The 22,485-nt window shown below is 38.4% G+C and overlaps 2 protein-coding genes across 2 annotated transcripts in view; both read left to right on the plus strand.

The window, feature by feature from the left end:
* Positions 1-2,291, plus strand: part of LOC146321236 (F-actin-uncapping protein LRRC16A-like) — an 89,790-nt gene extending 87,499 nt beyond the window's left edge. The window contains exons 36-38 of the mRNA XM_084726300.1: positions 399-662; positions 851-997; positions 1,907-2,291. Coding sequence (XP_084582426.1) covers positions 399-662; positions 851-997; positions 1,907-2,085 — 590 coding nt within the window. The 3' untranslated portion in view covers positions 2,086-2,291. The remainder of the gene's footprint in view (positions 1-398; positions 663-850; positions 998-1,906) is intronic.
* A 6,265-nt stretch (positions 2,292-8,556) lies between these two features.
* On the plus strand, positions 8,557-22,485 carry LOC146321239 (secretagogin-like). The gene is made up of 11 exons (XM_084726301.1): positions 8,557-8,756; positions 9,227-9,297; positions 11,053-11,145; positions 15,623-15,712; positions 16,909-16,965; positions 17,369-17,446; positions 18,981-19,036; positions 19,340-19,385; positions 19,778-19,837; positions 21,536-21,604; positions 22,213-22,485. Exons 1-11 carry the CDS (start codon positions 8,687-8,689, stop codon positions 22,339-22,341), a joined length of 819 nt encoding a protein of 272 aa, XP_084582427.1. The 5' UTR covers positions 8,557-8,686; the 3' UTR covers positions 22,342-22,485.

The raw sequence follows: 22,485 nt of genomic DNA on the forward strand, positions 1-22,485 counted from the left end.
GTTCCAGAAAAGTGGGCCTAGTGAAACTGTGACTTATGTTATTTATTTTTATTAAAAGCAGTTTGGTAGGTTTCCCAGTAAACCAAAATAATTCCTGGCTACTAATATTAATTAATTATACTTACATATATACCTTCATATATTATTCTTACACATACATACTTAATTTAATACTTTTTTTACCTAATTTATTTACTTATCAGCCTCCTCTTTGCCAACCACAGCAGAGGTGTACCACTGCCACAAGATGTCATGTGAGAACATAACATCTAACAATCTTCTGAGGCAACTGGATTCATTAGATGACATGACAATCCAATTTGCACCAGAGCCATATACTTCACCTCTAATTGTGTGCATAATGCTTTTATTTCTCTTTTTTTTGTATGTGTCTGCAGCCAAGCCCCAGCCCACCATTCCAGAGAGCAGGTCTCCCAGCGGCTCGATCAATAAATCAGACCCTGGTTCTCCAGAGAAGACCCCTCCTCGTGGTGAGACCAAGCCAGAGCCAGCTCCTCGTCTCAGGGCTACGTCCTCCTCTAGTTCCCCTGGGGGACCTGTAAGTCCAAAACCACCAGTGCCACAGGGAGCAAAACCCGCCCTTGCTGCCCGACCCACCATCCCACAGAAGCCAAGAACCACCAGCAGCAGCAGGAGCATGGGTACACTCACCGCATCTGATCTCATTAAGTCTTTATCTTCCTGAACCACATCATTGGATATTTTAGGCCTTTCTTTTGGGTGCAATATGATTTTAGATTGTGCAGTTAAAAAATCTGTGTTTGCATGTTGCTTGTCAAGTATCTTTTTGAGAAATGAGACAATATTTTTTTGCTGATTCTCCTGATAGATGAGAGCTCAGATTCACCCAGCAGTGGCAGTGTGTCTCCTAAGGTTACGACCCTTCCCACACTGAAGAGGATGCTGTCAGAGAAAGACAAAGAAGGCCAGTCCGGCCTGCAGTCTGTAGGCTCTGCCAACAAAACCACTCAGGATGGTGGGTCACAAAATCAAATTTCCTCAACACAGACTGGTAGATGTTTGATGTCACTGTCAGGATCTGACTCTCATATATTTTCATTGTTCCTGTGGCGTCTGACTGTTCTCTGTCTACAGCATGACTGATAGAATCAGGTCACAACTCTCAGTCAGTGCCACTGCCTTTCATCTATTATCTATTATGTAACAGACAACTTTTTTTTGCCTGTCTGCTCTCAGATGACTGCTTTTTTTCTCGTCTCTCTTTTGGTCTCCTTTTCTCTTTTTTTGTAACTGTGTGTCATCAGTGACACCCTCTGGTGCCTGTCACTGGTACACACATCTGATTCATGTTTGCTCTCAGGCAATGAGAATGAGACGACTTTGGCTGTTTGGTTGTTTTATTATTTGTGTTGTTGCTCCTCAACAGAAGTTAAATAAAATTTGTGTTGTCTTTTAGTTCACATATCAAATGATTCCAGCCAGACTTAAAAGCTGGAGGGAGCAGTTTCTGTCTACATGGCGCAGCCTGTGCAATCTCACAACCTCTGCGCCATTAGAGGGAAACTGTTTTACCTAGAGGACAACCTTTATTTCTCATTTGAGTTTTAATGATTCTGTGACACTAAACTTAGTATATTAATGCCTTCAGGAGATGGGCTTTCTTAGGAAGTCCCATGATATTCAAGAGACCAGAAAAGAGACCAGTGTTGCTACAGTTGTCTAGCTAACTTGGCATTTCTGATGGTAACATATATCTGTGGTAAATCGCATTTCACACAAATCAGGAGGACACTCAAGTAATCAGTCAAAAATTGTTACAAAGTGAAGTCAGTATTGGAATCAGAATTGTTAAAATTCCTCTCTTTCCCTTGCTTTAGGCATTGTTAATACTCACACACATCTTCTCTGTCTCCCTTGTTTTCAGTGAGGGCGGGGTCTGTGACAGACTCTGTTCAGCGAGCCAGCCCTCTCCGTACCAACTCCGAGGACCATGGCTCCTTCAAGACCAAGGACCAATCTCCAAACCGTGACAAGGACAAGGTAGCAGGCAAGAAGTCGTCAGACTCTGGGGAGGAGGCAGACAAAGACTTTATTTTAATATGAGTGACACAAATGTCAATAAGCCTCACGTTTTCCTTTGGAAAAGCAACTAAAGGGGAATCTAATCTATATATTTTCATTTATATTTGAGGTTGTACCTGCAGGTTGTTTCTGACCACACAGTACAAATCATGTTTGGTTTGCAGGAAGGCCTGCTGTAGTATCAGGTAATACACTGTCTCAAATTTAATTTAATTTGGTTGTCTAAATTGTTGATATTAACACTTGGGGGAATTATCCTCATGACATTTTCAGTCCCATCATGTCACCTAGTAAACCAAACTGTGCTAAATCTCCTAAGAGCTTCCTTCAAACAAACAATTTTTTGTTCGTACTCTGCTGTCAGGTAAAAAAAGAATCAAACTTTTCAGGATTTAAAGTATATTGAAACCTGAATTTAAATATACGTTTGTAAACCACAAAAAAAAGAGACAATGCTTTCAGGAAACAGCAAACTTTTGTGCAAAAGACAGGTGGAGAGACTGTGAAACTGAGTGTACATTTAAAATCTCTTTCTTCTACTAAAAATCCAACATCTCATTTGTTGCAGTAGCTCATTTCCCAGGGACCAAACACATGTAACAATAATACCAGGATCACTGTACTGTACTTGAACTCAAACATACGACCAGACCAGGACCCAATGGCATTTTTTTCCTTCAATATATTTGTATAGATTTTTCTATATGCTATTTTCAGTACATACAAGTTACTTTTGTCCAGACTTCAGAGGCAACTGAATCCATTATGCAATTCTTCTGTTTTTTTCCAGGAAAATACAGGTTCAGCTGAGGATCTCAGCCCACAATAAATCAGAAATACACATGTGATGTAGCTTAGTTCACAGTAAAACTACCGGTCACTCAGTGGAGGAACCTATAGACGATACTAAACACCCCAACTGGACTCAAGTTTGTCTCCTGTGTGAGAGTTGGAGTAACCATATGAAGTGTTGCTTTGAGAGGACTGTGGTACATTTTAACTTCACTGATAATCAATCAATAAGGCTTCAGCACTGTTAACTAACACTGGTCTCTATGTTTAGACACTATGGAAAAAAAAGATGATATACCTTTAAACTGCAGATATCGTTTTTACTCTGTTAAGGAGTATTTGTCTGTCATTGAAGTGCAATACAGAGTTCTATCAGAAACATAGTCTCTTATTTCTGATATTTTTCTGTTAGTTGGCCAAAATATGAACTGGTACTCCTGGGAACAAATGAAGCTACTAAGCATTAAATTAAACTGAGTGGTATGCCAGTGTTTCCCAGGGTCAAACAGACTCTGAATTGCTCTTAAAGACAGATAGATCCTCGCTGATGACATACTTACGTTTACTAATATTGCCCTGGTGTGCTTATGGTCTAATGAAAGCAAAGATCTTACTCAAACAGAGGCATGTCATAGATGATCGGCTTAAAAGTTAATATTGGGAGAAAATGCTGTTTGCTTCATATTGCAGTATTTTGACAAAAATCTCTTGAGTCTGATCTTTGTGTAAAAGCGGGACACTGAGGGAACTCCAGCCTTCAAACACTCGACATCTCCTCCAGACTTAATGTTCAGGGCTTTCAGCTTCAGTTCACTTTCACTTCGATCTGTGTAAGACAAGACATTTCTTTTAAACCTCTAAGGAATTTGTCATCATATTGCCTTTGTTAAGAAATACTTGAGGATGCAGTGCCTGAAGTAAAAGTGAACTGAGGGTAGCTGTATGGGCTATTCTGTAGCATTATCAGGACCTGGATGCTACAGAACAACAACAGCAACAACAGGTCTGAGGCTGATTCCTCTTATCTTTGTCTTTTAAGAGCAAGAAATGCCCCTTTCACACTGTTACACAGGCAGCAAACACATTCTGAAAATGATCGTGTGTTCAAAATCATTGATCTTATCAGTCATTAACAGAAGTAAAAAACTCATACCTGTATTTACAGTTTATACCCAAAGCATCAATTTTACTAATGCTGCAAATATAGATCTTTGCATTAGTTTATGCTGCAGTCCTGTCATATTGAAGTTACAGTACCATGCCTATTAGTTTTCAAGTACCATTAACATCCAAGTTGTAGTTATGACTGAGAAGCTTTGATTTTTCTGGAACTTTCATGAAAAAGCAAACACATGTCCATCATTCACAGAAAATAAACTCAAGTTTAATTGATATCAGGTGCAATGGTGTATGCAATTATAGGTTAAAAAATATTGCGGAGCCGGGGCATTCAGGGCAAGGGGTAATATTCAGGAAAAAAACAGAATTTCTGAGATTTAAGTTGTAAATTCATGAGGAAAAACTCACAAATTTATGAGAAAAAAACTTGAATATTCTCATAGTCTTTCCAAGTTTTTTCTTGCAAATTTGTGACCTGTTTTTTGGTCAAGGTCTGGATAACATATCTATTAGGGGTTTTTTTTAGAATGTTTTACATAACATTTTAATAAACATGGGACTCTTTCCCATCTCTGCCGTGACATGTGACATGAACACAGCATTATATCCCATAAACACTTGTATGTGAGATCTAGTGTTGTCACAATACTGGAATTTCTCATTTTGATAACTTGAAAAATATTGATATTCTATACCACCGGGAAAAGCTGACGAAGGCTATATCATGACCATGGATTCAAGCAGAACAAAACTGAGTGACAAAAAGAGAACAGCACTGTGAGTAAGTCAGAGGAGGCAAGACTATGTACAGGCACTACAGAGGTGTTTTTGTTAACTCGCTGTCACAGAGAAGAAACAATAAGAAAGTGCAGCTGAAACCAGATTATCAATGTGAAAAATATTTCAAATATTGAGTATTGATATTTATCACTGGTGAGATCTGACCAATATTTCATTACATCACCATTAAACTGTGTAATTACTGTGACTGTGGAGTTGACTAAACTGTCCTTCAACAACAATTTTAAATGTGCACTAGACCTCCTTCATGCGCAGTGTGAAAGGGGCAGAGCTCATATTTTATTGTACTATACAAGAATCTAATTCAAGTCAGGGCCAAAGGTCTAACTGGTGCACCTTTTCCTATGGTGTCTATCGATGTCTTTTTGTAGGATCATGATAAAATTTTGCTTCAATGTCACTAATCATGTCTTGCAAATAACACTGTTCCTGCTGTATATAGTTGATCTTTTCTCGGATGTCAAGAACTGCTTTGATGCACATTCTTTGTCCCAAAACTCAAACACCACTTTTTGTTTGAAAGACAAAAATACCACTACGTTTCAACACGTCAAGAGCAAACACATGTGGCTGTGTGCTGTATTCTGTTGACATAGTTTTCTGATGCAAGGAAGTTGTGTGGACACCCTCTTCTTCTTCTACTGTTCTGTGTGGGATTTCAGAAGCAGCTGGCTGTGTTTCTGTCATGATTTCCTATTCAATACTGAAAAATGAGCATCCACTTCATTTCTGTTGGTGCATGGAGTGGAGGAAGTGAAAATAACCAGTAGCACTGAGTCTCCATGTGTGTGTGACTGCATGATGTGGCTGTGAGTTGTACTGTATGTATATATGTGCTTTCATACATGTAGGAGTGTGCGTGTGTGTATATATGTACGTGTAATATACGCACATGTAATATACACACTGTGATATTCACACGCCTATGTGAACACAGCAAATCCTATATTGTTTTGGTACTAAGTACACTACTATACTAAGGGTTTGTTTGTAACTTATTTGGAATAAAAACTGTGGCCGGTGATGTCTTGATCCTTTTCTTGTTTTTCTTCTCACTTGTACATTGTGTTCATAAATGTAGAAATTAATTCTTCGTCTGTATTAATTTGTTATTACATGTAATCAATTTAATGTTATTTTCACCATGATTCAAAAAAAGAGAGGATGCAAAACAATGACTGTTTTCCTTAAGCTGGAAAAAATGCATAAATACAAATGACACGTTTGCTCATTATCAGTCTCCTTGTTCCATTTTGTCATGGATCAATAGTGTCACTAAGTCATTCTGCTGGTGTTGTACATTTCTTCATGCAAATATTAATATTGATTAAAATAATTTTCCAGGCTTCAAAATCTCTGCATTATTTTTGTAACTTTTGTTGAAAATTGGGGGCCTCATCACAGAAAAATGTCATAATTGTTCTTCATATCACGTTTCAAAGATATAGAAAATCCTGTATTCCCATAATGGAAACAATTCCTAAAGTCATGGCTGTATCCGATCCTATCTCAGACCTTGTATTTTATCTTAACATAAAGCAACTACAAGGAGATTTTAACTGGTTACAAAACCATCTCAATTTCATACTGATGCCACCAGGTCAGATTCTCCTTGAAATTTGATCAAACAAGCCTGTGTTTACGTTTTCGCAGGTAAAGTCACATTAGTCAGTTAAAGCAGGAGGAGTATTTCTTTAGATAGTTTTATTTTTTATGCTATATTTTGTGATTATATTGTGGTAACACTACTGCTTTTGTCTAAAAGGGCCTCCACATTCAACACAATATGAAAGTTGTAGCATTAAGAAATCCTAGCCAGGGGCACCCCTATAGCTCAGTCGGTAGGGTGTGCGCACCATGTATTGAGGCTGTTAGTCCTCTGCAGCGGCTGCCGGTTCGAATCCCGCCTGTGGCTCATTTGCTGTGTGTCATCCCCTGTCTCTTCACCCCCCTTTCCTGTCATACCTTCAGCTGTCACTGTCAATAAAGGCAAAAATGCCCAAAAAATAACCTTTAAAAAAAAAAAAAAAAAAAAAAAAGAAATCCTAGCCAGAACTGTGAACTCTATTCTTTAATCAGTGCTCATCCTGATGTGCCTGTAATTGTGTTTAGAATCTACACGAGTGTTCTTGACAATGCTGTCATCACTTGTCACTAGTTTGTGATAATGGAAAAAGAAAGATGGGCATTTGGTTTTAGCTTCAATGACTCTTAAGACATTAATCGTGTTTGTGGAGGAAAGGAAACCCCACCCATATTGATATATATATATATATATGTATACCATATTACTGATTTGGTGTTAAAGGAGCATCCTTGAAAGGTTCAGTCATTCACAGCTTGGATGGGGTGAGGTTCACCACTTTGTGAAAAACTACGTGGGCAAATACTCCGTTACTCAGTTTCAGAACTTTTTTCAACACAAAACTGAAAGGAATTTAGGGATTTCACCATCTGCAATGTGTAACATTAAAAAATTCAAAGAATCCGGAGGAAACTCTCTGTTAGTGAAAAGGCCAAAAATAAACAGTGAGTGCCTGTGACCTTTGATCCTTCGGTTGGCACTGCATTAAAAAACATAACTGTATGAGGGATTCTACATGGGCTGAAGCCATTGTCAGTAAACAGTTTGTTGCTGCATCTACAAATGTTAAGACTCTACCATACAAAATGAAAGCCATATATCAACAACATCCAGAAATGCTGCTGACTTCTCTGGGCCAGAGCTCATCTGAGACAGACTGACGCAAAGTGGAAAAGTGTTCTGAGGTCTGATGAGTCCACATTTCAGATTGTTATCAGAAATCACTGACGTTGTGTCCTCCGGGCAGAAGTAGGAAAGGACCATCCAGATCGTTACCAGCGCAAAGTTTAAAAGCCGGCATCTGTGATGGTATGAAGGCTACCTGTCACACTACTGAAAGGTATATACAGGTTTTGAAGCAATATATGCTGCCATCCAAACATCTTTTTTTGACACGTCCCTGCTTATTTCAGCACAAGACACTTTGCACATGTTACAATAACGTGGCTTTGTAGTAAAAACATTTGGGCCTTCTTGCAATCCAGACAAACTAGCCCCACAGTATGTTGTGAAAACAGCACAGGACATTGTTGGCACGGAGCTGCCCTCACTGGAACACCTTTACAACTCACAGTGTTTGAAGAGGGCTAAGTACTTTTTAAGACACTCCACACCCTGGACACCACCTGTTTAAGCTCCTCCCATCAGGGAGGCGCTGCAGATCCATCCGCACACATACAAACAGCCTGAAAAATAGCTTCTTCCCAAAAGCTGTGGAACTGTTAAACTGCTGAATGCTTTCCACCTCTGCTTGATTATTGCACTACGGATATCACTGTGTTTGTATTGTATTTTTCACCTATTTATTCATGTTCATCTGTGTGCGACTATAGCACGGTTATGAGGTTGACGCAACTACAATTTTGTTGCGCCTGCATAATGACAATGAAGTTCTTGAATCTTGAATCTTGGAATTGGGGTTATTGGTTATTGTTTTTTTTCATAGTTAGGAAACATGTTTCAGTAATACCAAAAATCCTAAATGGCATCCTAAACTGAGATAAGATTGGATTTCAGAAATCTGAAGTTTCTGTAATGAGGCCCTTGCTTTGCAGTATGACAATGCAGCCACCAGGTGGCAAATACATGGTTACAGTATGCTCTCTCTCTCTCTCTCTCTCTCTCTCTCTCACTCTCTCTCTCTCTCCCTCTCTCTCTCTCTCTCTCTCCCTCACTCACACATAGAGGAGGAGGTGTGGTTTTTACTAAGTCAGAAAGAACATATGTCAACCAAGCAGGCAACTGAAGAGTGCAACAGTTTGTATCCTCAGTCCTAATTATTTTATGTGTTAAAGTTGACAGTTTGCTTTGCTTTTCTTTATTAAAATGGACAGTGCTTTTGATAACCTGGATGCAGCTGGTTTCCTGGAAATCTGGCAACACTTCGATGCAGATGGTGAGGACAGTTAATGACATATTGATTTTTTTTTTTTTTCCTCCATAAATACACCTAAAACAGATAGTATAGTATTTAATAATTTTTCTCCTGCTGTGGCTAGACATCAAAAATATTTGTGATAATAATTTTGTGAGTCCTGGCTGGGGGGATTAATTCAAGTTCTTATGTTATAATTATTGTCAATGCAAAATAACTATATTGACTATTTCTGTGTCTAAAGATGGTTAGGTTCTATGTAAACCTGAGATATTAACAAAAATTACAATTTTACATTTATGCCATCTCTGAAAGGGTCTTTAAACAGAAGAGAGTCAGGAGCAGCAAGACAGGTCAAATGAAAATAATTTTGTAGATAGTCACTTTTGTGAACTGATTGTAAATTATCATTCATTATCATTAGGATTTTGAGGAAAGATAACAATTTGCTCCACTTGATTTACAAACCAAATACTTTTTTTATTTGACAGATAATGGCTACATTGAGGGCAAAGAGCTTGATGAATTTTTCCGTCACATGATGAAGAGACTGGGTCCACAGGTAAGTCAACTTTGTTTGGGTGAATTCATCCATAACATGTAATGACAGCAGGTCAATACAGTGCATGTGAAGGGCAGCTTAACATGCACAAAGCAATTGATTGCAACATCATTTCCATCTGCTACTAACCCAAATAATGCTACTACACTGTGTCAATCTATATGCCACATTAATCAAAATATTAGATTTTTGGTTTATTTTGTGTTATTTATTCTATTATTTTGAAATGGGCCACTAAATTCAATGCTGGGCATATAATGGTAATTAATTTTCTCATGTTTAGGTTAACTGTTTTAGGCAAGACTAAATTAAATTTCAAATCAACCACTAGGAAGTGCATTTGGTTTTGGACACAGAATTTACAGCCCTTGTGATCTCAGCTGTGTGGGCAGCTGAACCTCTATGCAGTTATCTGGATGGGTGGGGTGGCTGTAAGGATGTTACACACAACACAATTAAAGAGCTCTGGCCACTGTCAAAGGAAGATCCCTTTACTCGTCAGGGAGCCATCTCCCTTACCAGTTATAATGGAAAACCAAATCAACATGTAACTACTAGTTCATCTTCTAGTCTGTGCTTGTGTGTGTGATTGGACTCCCTTGGATACTAATGGGCTACTAAAACAAACAGACCACCAACCACATGTCACTTTGTGCCTCTGCTGTTTGCTCTTCATTATGCATGCCCCCAGGATAAGTCCAGCTTTGTGTATTTATATTGCGCAACAAAACATGGTGCAGTCGTTCTATACATCTGCATTAGGTGATATTAACCACATGGTGCCATGCTACTTTATTTTCTCTCATGCAAAATATACATTAGTTGTGCAGATTTTTCCTTAATTAACTAACTAATTAATTGCTCATCAACTTAATTAATTTGCATTTGATAAACTGTAAGTTGTAAGTAATATATCAGTAAAACCTAGAGAATACATGAGTTTGTTATGCAGTTTACATAGTGTCAATAGTGTACAACCTTCTGCTTAGCAACAGCAAATTGCTGGCGCCAAACATGAGTGTATGATAGAGAGATGATGCTGAACATTTATGCTTGTCTGTCTGTAATGAGCAAAGCTCTGGCACCTAGTAGTCTGCAGACAGTGTGCAGTGTCCATGAAACAATGACTCAGACGCCGACATCATATATCAATATGTTTCTACGGAGACAGGACAGCTGTCGATGGTTTGCAAAGACACACCAGAAGATTAGCTGCTAAATATGTTTTAAAATAAATTTCAACTGCTGAAAATATTCTTGCCTTCTGTTGCTTCATGCTTGCAGCAGAGCTCTGGTTGAGGAAGAACCTGATCTTTCCAGGAAGACAAAATGTGATTCTTAAATCAGATAAATGTGTCACACTCTTTGTTTTGTTTGTTTGAAAGTCTGGGTCGGCCAGCAACATGTAGAGTTAACTACATAAATGCCTTACAAACATTTAGCCTGGTGTTGAGAAAGCAGAGCTTGAGAGAAAAAAAAGAGATCAAAGGAGTATCCATGGCGACATTTCTTAAAATAACTGTGACTCAGCTAGTACAGTATTTGTCCTTCAATATCAAGATCTTCCAAGAATTCAAATATATTAGTATCTTGATTTTAAAGGATCAGTGTGATGTACAAGTTGTTTTTACTACAATTTACCATTTCATTGTGCCCTATCATGTGTGCTCTCATCATGATATCTCTGTCCAGTTTAATGCATGCTTTGAATTTCTAATGGTGGGTAGAAATTCAATTTAATTTTAATCTCCACAGGAGAAAGTGACTGAAGAGAGAGTCCAGAGACTGAAGCAAAGGTTTATGTCTGCCTATGATGTCACTGCTGATGGGAAACTACAGATTCAGGAGGTACTACACCATTTCTGTGTCTAAAATGGCTCCCTCGTTCACTTGACCATTATTTCCTTCATACTAAAAAGGCAGGATACTCAGGGGATACTCCTGGACATGGACACAAAGCATGGGACAGCTTCTGCTGTATCATTCCTCCTATATCAGGGGCTTTCAAAGTTTTGATGATAGAGGGCCACAGATGAAAACTCATGAACCTGTCACAGGATTTGTGATTGGTCAAATTGTCATTTAACATTAAATTCCTTGAGTACCAAATTCACTTTATCTGTCCTCCAAGGTCTGGCGAGGAATGAAATCTCCTTTTCTCCTTGACTGTACAGCATTTTCAGCATTGATGACAGAATGTAATTCCTGTGACCAGCGACGTGCCATTAGTTGCCATCCAACCAATAGCTTTCTAAAAGTTATTTCTAACTGGAGAGGCAGTTTGACATAGTAGCTGGGTAGTGTATTGTTGTGTGTATAGCCGATTGAAACTTAAAGTACTGAAATGGAATGAATAACTGTCTAACTAACATGACCTAGCTTGACTAACATGTCTTAGAGGATCTGAAATCACTTCAATGCACTCATCCCTTCATCTGACATTAATTAAAAAATGTGGAGCTTCTGATCTTCTTTCTCTCCACTGTCCTCTCTCGGTCTCAGACTCATCTATTCCACCTACCCCACCCTCTCCTTCATCCTTTATTTAGCTTATGTAGCCATGACAATCACCACACAGCCTGTACTGTATTCAAGCAGAATGCAAACTAATTTCATGTTAACAGTCATGTTAAGCCATCCTGCAGTGAGGAGTCAGCCCTCAGAGAACAGCACTAAAGCCATTTATCTAAATTAAATACCTACCTTTAGTGAATAAATACATAGTATGCACTATACCTGCAACAACACTAAATACGGTAAATAAAAATCTAATCCGAAATTCCTTTTGGACTGCCAAGAACAACTCTCAAAAATTCTGAACAAATTGCTCATAATCAATGTTGTTTCTCAAATGTCTTTTTGATTGAGTCAGTTCACTGATTTAAATCAAACTTGACTGAGAAATTAACAGACTGCTGCTGTTTCCCAGAAATTTAAAGCCATATTTTGATCACATTGCTTTCTCAGTTTCTACTCCATTAATTGATGCAGTTCTTGGCACAGCAGCGGCGCTTCATGAGAACAATTAAAGCAAGAAACGTGCATTATCCACTCAATAGGCCAATCCCTTAATGTATTGCCACACAGACCCTAAATCCTTCAGCTTTTGCTCATAAAGCTGCAAAGAAATCAATACCATTCTGCCATAAATGGCTGGTGAGTGATTTAGTCTGGCTGGTGCAGGAACAGTGTGGTCAGACCTCTTTGCACAGCGGCTTCTTCAGAAGCTGCAGAACCTGTGAGATCAATTCACATATGTTTTCATGTGACTCAGGCTTGAATGTAGCTGGTGGCTATAACACTGTATCACTGCCCTTTCATATGACATTAACAAATTGTATATACAATAAGCACATTAAATAGTACTGTATTAAGAGTGGCTTGACCATTCTGGTCAGAACTTGATTCACTTATGGAAGTCAGTATCAGACCAGGTACCGATCCAGCAGTACATCCCTGCAGCAAAGACTTTTGCTTCATGAAGTGAACATGCTAAATCTACTGACTAATTTTTGACTTTGAAACTATTTGTAAAGCTATTTTCCTACACTGTATACTGCACTGGGAAGGAAGTTAGCAGGCCTATCAAAAAGCCACAGTATCCTGTGAGTCAGCTGCATGCTGATACTGCTCTAGTTCAGTTATCATATGACTGGTCTGTTAGACACAGTGTTCACTTACTACCAGCCAACAGTAACTACTCATTATGGCACGATTACTACAGGTTAAGCAACTGCCATACCTGCCAGAGCCTACATTTATTGTAGCATTTTTAATAATAATGATCCTGAATTGGAAACTTTCTCTACTTAAGCTTTTTATAGCACAACAGTACTAGACCTGACAGGGACTCTGGCTACCACTTAAGTGGGTGGATGCTTGATCAAATGAGGGTTTTGACATGTCCATATTTTAACTGCCATCCGTAGACATCTATAAAGTCTGAACAGTTACACACTGCTGGTACAGGTACTCTGGAGGCTACTGTGATGCTGTTTGCAAAGCAGACTGTATGTTGTTAAATACCAAAATGTATTATCAAAAGTTACTACTGCTCTACATGTATGAGAAACTTAAAATAAAAAAAATATGAAAGGGACTCTAATTTTGGCCAACAACCTTTCGTATTGGAAAGCTGATACTTAACAGAGGTCTGAAGAGTGAAATCACTATCTTTCCAGTATGATTCTTCGAAACTTAAGTCCTGGTTTCTATTCCGTGATCTTAACCAGAAAAGCAAATGACCCTTCGCTAAACCTCACCCTCCTTATCTACTGTTGCTCTGCCTGTCAAGCTTTCCATTCCCACACTGTACATATGCAGTTTACAGAAATAACAGTGGCAAATTTATTCATTTTTGAAACACTCGACCTTGGATTCCACAGAGAAGTTAACAAAAGCAGGTTCTCATTTCTTGCTGACAGTGGATTTTGTCAGCTAAAACGATGACTTTCCCCAGCTTTTTTCTTATGTGCAGCTAGGTAATGTAAGCTTACGCTAATATTAAACTCGAGCTGACTTTTTAATGTTTCCATCTGACTAATTAAAATGATAACCCTGTAAAAGGGCCTGAAATATGTAAAGTTACGTCACGGCTGCGTACATGATATAACAGTAATGCTAAAAGACTGATGCTAAAGGTACATCATTGAAACATTGGTCGGACGGTGAAGTATGACACATACGTATTTGATAGATGACTGTGATACACTTGATAACGTTGGAAAAGCAAGTGCCAGGATTAGATTACGAGACGGTACCTAGCCAGACCAGCCGGACCACGATCACCCAGGCAGAGAGCTCGGATAAGAGCTGAGCTAACATGGCTTAGACCTAACAGAGTAAGCCAGAGAAAGATGCATTGTCATCTGCGTACTTTGATTCTGTACCAGCCTACATCCTCCTCCTCAAACACCTCTCATAACAAATCTCAATGTAAGCCGTGGGAATGGGCCATGAGTTTGGCAAATGCAGTGGTATCTAACACAAGTTTAGCTGGAGGTAACATTACTGCAAGTGGTAAGCTAGTTTGCCAGACATGTTAAAATTTGCAGCTTACTTTACAGCAGATAAAGACAAAGTTCAATCCATTCCTCATATGTGCTCTTCTGTGTTCTGTGTGTTCTGTGTTTTTAAAGACTACAAAATGACGCCACCCTCCAAACTCATGAGATACCAAGTATTGCTCTTCTTAGAGCCTCAAACACAGGTCTGCAGGCCTGTGGTGCCTAAGTACAGTCGATATGACAAGATATGATTGGACGCTTCAGAGAAGGAGATTAGCAAAGGTTCGTTTGGCCTATCCTTTTAGTTGTAGTAAAGGCAATGCCATCATCAGTCAGTCTAGTGACTCTTCAAGCAACCAATCATTTACTGGCTTCAGCTTCTGAAATGTGCTTTTTACATTGTAAATTAAATATATTCTGGTGTGACAAAAGAAGCAATTCGCGAACATCAAACTGAGATGAAATTGTGAAGGAAATATTTTACTAATTTTCAACATTTTGTACACACTTATTAATACAATTATTCAAACAAGCAATCGACAGATACTTAGATAATTAATTAGCCCCACATTTAATTACTGCTTTAACTGAGACATGTTACCTCAAACCCCCCAACATTAGGTGTATTGATCGGTGTTTCTTTCCTGAACATCTGGCTCTTCTGGATCTGACATCATCATTGGTGCATTGCGCTAGTTCTGACTCTGAGCTGTTCTTCAGCTTTGTTGCATAAATGGCTGCGGTATCATCTTCTATTTTAATCAAATCATTTAAAGGGGGCCAGTTTAATCTGCTAATGGAGGGCTGATACTATTAAAAGGAGAACAGACAAGAGAAGAGTACCATGAACTGGACTAGAGCCAGGAGGAGCTCGTAAAGAACATGAACTGGAGAGGAGCCAAGAGAAGATGGTATAGAACATATAACATAAAGTCTCACATTCATCTCATTGTACTGATCCATGCAGATAGTTTCAATTTGTAGAGATATCTGCAGCTGAGACTTCTGCTGCCATCTTAATACATTCAATATATATGAAAATAAAAATGTTATTTTAAAACTCAGCAGATATACATTGTCCCAGCTTATCATGATTAACACAGACCTCACAGTCGAGAATTTCATTGGATCTATCCCTTCTGTAGAAAATCAAATAAAAACAGACCCTTGTTCTCATCGAGATTGCAAGACCGGAACGTAAACTTGGTGATAACTGTTATTTTTGTAAAGAATAAAACGGAGAAAGACTTAACAAGATGGAAAACCTCATAGAATGTCATTATCTAATCACTGCTCTCTGCTCTGATATGTTTTTCCAGTTGGCGAACATGATCCTCCCTGAAGATGAGAACTTCCTGTTAGTTTTCCGCAGAGAAGCTCCTCTGGACAACAGTGTGGACTTCATGAAGGTTAGGTCACATGCTATATCAAACACTATTATGAGGTGAGACAAGATGACACAGGATGAGCCTCATCCGCCAAACTGTAAGGAATATGTCAACCATTGTCTCAATGAAAGGTTACAAGATGTAAACAGACTAAACCCAAACATGCACACATGTATGAGTATGACACTGAGGATTATGTTGTGTATAATTAATCTAAAAACAGATTTGTTCAAGGTGCTGTTTGACTGATATACTGATATATTTCTTTAAGACTGCCCTGTTTGTTCAGTAATATAAAAACATGTCTTGGTTTTGTAAATATGGATGATGCAGAAAGACTGAGTTGACTATTCACATATGAAACATTTACATTAGCTAGTCACTCAGAGAAAGCCTGGAGATGAGAAAACAGCTCTTTATCAAGACAAACTGCGGGCTTGTAGCTGTTCTTCTCAGTGTACAGTTGATTGAGAGTGTTAAAACCAAAAAAGCTATCAGAGATACTGGGGACCATTGCTGCATGTCACTGCTTATCTCTGGTGTGTGTTGTATGTTGGGGCCATAACTTATCACACATGAGATCACACAACAGCACCAGATTATTATTAGACTTTCAAGCTAAACAAAAGTTAAATAATTTCAGCTGCATTTTAGTTCTTTGATTTTGAGCATATTTATCTTGACACAAACTAGCAACTGGATCAATTGATAAATAAGAAAATGACGATGACAGGTTAGATGCCATACAATAACATTTTCCTGCCCAACTGGTAAAAACACACTGACCAGGAACAAGCAAAACTGAGTAGAGGAGAATGCATCAGCGAGTTGGTGTTGCAACACATGCAAAATATGAGGAAGTCTTTCAACAACCTCAGAGCTATGAATTCTCAGGACTGAAACTAGTGCAGTTTTATCACTGTGGTGGTGATAACGCTCATTGCATTTCTTTAACTAATATCTTAATTACAAGCTTTTAACAATCAGAATTATTGTTATGTATTTTGCATCAGATCTAGAGTGATTTTCCAACACTGAATTCCAGTTCTCATTTTGAATGACATTATCAAACCACAACAGAGTAGCACCACTAGCAACATAGACGTGTTTTATGGTGTAGTAGGTTAGCTATACTCCAGCTGATTAAAGTTCATTCATTCATCTACTGTACACTGAATGTAAACACTGATCGATTTGCCCCTCCCTGCCCACTGTAGATATGGAGGAAGTACGATGTTGACTGCAGTGGCTACATATCAGCCCAGGAGCTCAAGGTAAAGTTGGCAACACATCCTTCCACACTACAGAACCAATTAAAAATCTCTTTTCTGTTTACTGAGTAACCTTCAGTGGTGGTATTGCCAGAAAATGACTGTAACCCTCAGCCACTATTTCCTGTTGTCATACACTGAGACCCTTTTTCAGCTTCTCACAAAAAGTTTTTCAAGAGGAGAGATTCTTGGTAGATAAGATATTTACCTATTGGATGAATAACTTGAGGTCTCTTCTTTTTGTGTTTTGGAATCAGCTCTTCCTCAGTACATAATTTAGTGTGCACTAATCTTTTACTATCCTTTTTTTCCATAGAGTTTGTTACAGAATTGTGTGCAGTTGTGTGTCACCCATTGAATTTGTTTGTTTCATTGTCCAATAATGTGATAAACTTTTGTTTCTTAGGCTTTCCTGAAAGACCTGTTCCAAGAGCATCACAAGGAAGTGTCATCGGACAAGCTGGAAGATTACACAGATACAATGGTAGTGATGCACTTCATTCACATACGCACAATCACAAATCAAAAGACCTGTAATTGGTCCATATTCATCTTTTCCCTTCTCTACTTACGGCTAGTGATTACGATGCAGTGTTTACCAAACATAGACTTTAGTTTGGCGGGCTGGCCAGATAAAGTAACGCCCACCCAAGAAGATTTGGTATTTTCATGGGTTTTTTTTATGTATTGAGAGAACAATGTGATGCCAACTGTGACTGAGTAACTTGATCTTGTTAACTTGTAACGATCTCTGCACACTCACACACTGTCACACTCTCCCCCTCCCTCACGTGTTCGCACTGCTGCTGTAGTTTGATAGTGTGTGACAGTCACATTCTGCTCTGCACAGAAACACACACACACACACACACACACACACACACACACACACACACACACACACACACACACACACACACACACACACACACAAACTGTCATTCTGTGGGATACACTGTTATATCAGTACCAATGCCAGTAGCCTTAAACTGATACTGAAACCAAAAGTGCTTCATTTGATACCTTTCTTTTTTCACTTCATTCTTTCAATATGTGCAAAACACAGTGCTCTGTACTGTTATCCACTGTTTCAGCCCTGTCTGGGTTATTTCAGGTAATACCTTTGAGGTATTGAGTATCGACACCCAGTCCTAACTACTATGTCTAGCTTTAAAACAGGCAGAGGTTTAACTCAGGTGTGTTTAGTCATGTACCATGACAATCAGACAGAAATTTATGTCAAACCTTTCCCCCTCTTCACTTGATCTGCAGTTAGGTTTACTGGTTACTTTGTTGTGGCTGACTGTGGGCAGCTTGAGGCTGCTGTATGTACAAGTTGTGTGGTTTAAACAAACAAATCCTGTTTTTTTTTCCAGGCAGCTTGCAAGCGCTGGTTAGGTCACTTCACATCAATTTTTGACATGTTTTCACAAAAAAAGCTTTAAAATACTGAAAAATATCTCTGCACACCTGAATGTATGACAGGTGCATCAGAGGAAGATTCAACTGAGGCAATTAAAGAAACCCCTGCACACTGTCTCACTTTCTGCTGATATATTTATTAAATATTGACATTTCTGACTATATATATACCTGGTGAAGGTCGGCTGTTAAAAAAAGACTGAAAAGATTCAAGTAAGTGCAATAAAATATTCTGCCAAACATCTGCCAAATGAAGCAACTGTTCTTAAGGAAGAAAAGCGATTGTTCAGAGGGACTTTTACGTTCTGATATTATTCTCTTGAAATGTGTGCTGCTGCTGCTGTCAAAGGACAGAGTGACACAGATTGTATATTTATTGACCGTCTCCCTGAGTTACTTTTGTGGACACCCATCTCAGATAACCTGTTCCTTCCATTTCATAGTTTTCAATTTGAAAGAGATTGGTTTATGCTCAAAGTGAGATCAAATGATGAGTTGGCTCTAGAGTCACAGGTGGTGTAAGGAAATAACAGACAGAGATTCACAGTGGCTGAACGTATTTTCATGCTTCTCAGTAAATCCCCTTTTTCTTGCAGATGAAAATCTTTGACAAAAACAAGGATGGCTGTTTGGATTTGAACGACTTGGCCAGGTACTTTTCAAAAAGCAGGACAGTACACGTGTTACCAAGGATTTATATTCATCTGTCTGTTGTCAGATGATTGGATAGCCATTATATAAAGATTAGATCAAATTTTGAACGTCTCAAAAAAATAAACTGAAAATTTACCAACCTGTGGTGATTTTTTTAAGAAAATGAATGTGAAAACATGGCTGTTTATTCACCACTGCATTCATCATTGTTGTACTGCATCTCCACTGTCCCACAAGAGAAAGGAGACAACTCCATCACGAGGAAAATTTATAAATTTATGTCTCTTTCTTTCTCCATTAGGATCTTGGCTTTAGAAGAGAATTTCCTGCTCCAGTTCCAGATGGATGTAAGTGTATTCTTTATCTTGTTCTTCAATATTTACTAGAGCAGCAATGGTAAGTCCATTAATCGATTAGAAGATGGAAAGGAAATTAGTTGCCAAATTAGCTTTTTCAAGAAAAAAAATGTCAAACACTGAAGACATCACTTTGGGCTCTGAAATTGTGATGAGTCTTTTTTGTTTCCACAATATTATGACATTTTATAGACAAAACAGTTAATCAATTAATCGTAAAAAATAATAGGTAAATTAACCTATAATGAAAATAATCATTAGTTGCAGCCCTGCATTTTTACATTTCAGAAGAAAATGATAGTAAATCACGTTGCACCAGTTTAATTAGTCATCTTCTGTTATTTTAATCTTCATTTTAACAACTCTTCTCTTTTTTTCCCAAGGCCTGCAGCAAAGAGGAGAGAAAGAGAGATTTTGACAAGATCTTTGCCCATTATGATGTTGTGAGTACAATAGTACATCGGGTGGGACACAAATTATTACTGCTATTTTTTTTTTTTACTTAACTATCATGTCCGGTGATAAACTATGTGAGAATGTATGTATTTTGGTTTAAGGAACAGCCTCTGAAGCATGATCATCCAAATTCTAGTTATTCACTTTTGAATTATTTTACTTCACTTTGTTGTGCATCATCAGTAATATAATATGGGGGATGAAAAGCAGTGTTACAATGAAGGGTACCTCTGACCAAAAGGTTGCAGGTTTGAATCATGAGCTAGCCTGTAGGAAACTCAATGTCGAGGGGGAGGACAGCAAACAATTGCTCTCAGCATCTTCCTTTAGAGGCACTCAGCTCCCTGGTGCCAACAAAGCTGTCCAAAGACAAAGTGTATTCCTGGTATTACTGCATTTGGCCACACTGGACAGTGTCCATGTGTAGTGTCTTTATCAGATAGTGACATTGCTTCAAAAGGCCCTTTTCAATTTTGTTTTTTTAAAAGTACCTCATCATATGCCAGCACTCCTTCATGGCACAGTGGGTAAGATTCTGTATATTATACCAGTCAAGGCAAATATCATGGCCACTAAGCATTTTCCATTCTCAATTAATGAAGATTTCAAATTCACATAATGTGTGGCAGCGTGCAGAAGAGGACTTGAAACAATCAGCTGTGTTACCTCAGTAATGAAACATAATAAAGTAAAGTACCCATTATGTCATGTCAGAGTCGCTCACAGCGCAGCTCCAGATACGTATCAGAGGTCACTGCTTCCTCTATTCTGTAAGATCATATGTCTTCATACTGACAAGTGGTGTTTTAACTAAATGGCTCATTTGAAACTTTTTTATTCTGCCTGTGGTCTCAGTCAGATATCAATCAACTGTGATTTCTCAAGATATTAATTGGAGTAATTCTATGAGACAAGTAGCATTTTAGTTAGTAGTGGTAGTTGGGATTGTTTTTAAGTTGTATGCGTAGTACTGCACTTTTACTGAGACTGTAGAATCAACACTACTGAAACAGTGTGATCAACACCGACAATATTGTCAGTCAGAGACAATTCACACCATAGCTGTTTTTAAGCACTTAAATTAACAGCACAGGAGAGGCGCCTTTTCAAGTTTTGCCTTCACTTTCAATAACAGTTAACAAGCAGGCTTTCCAACAACAGTTTTCATAGAAAAGCTGAAAACATGCACCTTTAAACACCCTTGGACTCATGGCAAGAGACTTATATCCCATTTAGCCTTATTTGAAATGGCTTTCAAGCAATAGTTTTGAGTTACTTCAGTGAGGAGGAGGGACAGAAGCGTCATATTTTTTCTTTCAGTGTGACACTGTCAAGTAGCACTGGTGTACCTCTGCTTCAAATCATGCCACCTGGAGGTCAATAAATTTAATGTGAGCAGCAATTTGATTAACAGGCCAGGCAGTCCAGGCTGCTTACTATGGGTCAAGTCAGCATTTCTGCATGCTGGGATGTGTTCCAGTCCCACCAACAGATCACAGGAATAACCCAGAAAATGAAGTTTAATGAATGACTGAATAATTTGAGTAGGATGTACAATTAGATAAAGTAATCCATACTCCTTTTTTCTTTCTTCTCTCTTTTACCGTTTGTGTTTTCTCTTTCTTTTGGCCACCCTTTTTCTTCTTGTCTTTCTCCATTTTTCTGTTTCTTTCTTGTCTGTTCAGAGTAAGACAGGAGCCCTGGAGGGTCCTGAGGTGGACGGTTTTGTCAAAGACATGATGGGGCTGGTCAGGGTAAGACACAATGCTGCTGCTGTTGTATGGACTTTCTGACATATTGTATATCAAAAAAATGCACTATTGTTTCCATGTATATGGAAATCTATGCATGTACAAATACTTCTGATGGTATGGGACCTCACTTCTCTGAGTACCTGCCAAAATCATTGACAAGAAATGGTATCTATGGCTAATTAACAGATGTTAATTGAATTTGAATGTGGATCTGTATAAACACTGCATGTTGATATCTAATACTGTTGATTTACATTCACTGAAAACACAAACTACAGCTGACAAAACGGCAAAAAAAGCACCTGTGCTGCTTACAAACAACGAGACAACAAACGAGAAACTGGTCCAAGTCAGAGTATAATCCGAGGAAAATGTGTCAGTGTCTATACTCATGATGAAGTTTATTCATTCAAGTCTATACAGTATTTGTTCTCTTACTCTTGTCTCAATCTAAAACTCAATTTTGGGCTGTTCTTTTTGTTTAAACAGTACAGCTACAGAAATTTTTGTTGGCTGAACAGATACAGATACAGATAGCGGTGTACTTGCTCATCCTAATTTACATTTTAATGGATTTGAACTCTCCCTCTGTCTTCTGTCCTCTCTAGCCCCACATGACAGGTTCTGAGCTGGACAGGCTTCGGGCCCTTCTGCTGCGTCACTGTGACGTCAACAAGGACGGAAAGATCCAGAGGAATGAGTTAGCTCTGTATCTCGGAGTCAAACACAAGCCTTAATGAGAGGGACATATCATGAAACACTGACTCTGTAGTTATTGTATAGTCAGTAATGGTAGAATGTTGTTTTGATCTGGATCAGTCTGTTTACTGGATTATTTAAAGGTCAAGGTCCATAAAATGCTGTTTGATCCTGAATATGAT

Source organism: Lutjanus erythropterus, chromosome 9, assembly GCF_056507025.1.
Source record: "Lutjanus erythropterus isolate fLutEry1 chromosome 9, fLutEry1.hap2, whole genome shotgun sequence".
In the NCBI taxonomy this organism is placed as follows: domain Eukaryota; kingdom Metazoa; phylum Chordata; class Actinopteri; order Lutjaniformes; family Lutjanidae; genus Lutjanus; species Lutjanus erythropterus.

What these genes read in the sequence shown, in the direction of transcription:
- LOC146321239 (XM_084726301.1), top strand. Translation starts at nt 8,687, where the DNA reads ATGGACAGTGCTTTTGATAACCTGGATGCAGCTGGTTTCCTGGAAATC. An exon ending in AAGATTACACAGATACAATG is followed by an intron (nt 17,447 to 18,980) that starts GTAGTGATGCAC and finishes TTTTTCTTGCAG; the next exon opens with ATGAAAATCTTTGACAAAAA. An exon ending in TCTTTGCCCATTATGATGTT is followed by an intron (nt 19,838 to 21,535) that starts GTGAGTACAATA and finishes TTGTCTGTTCAG; the next exon opens with AGTAAGACAGGAGCCCTGGA.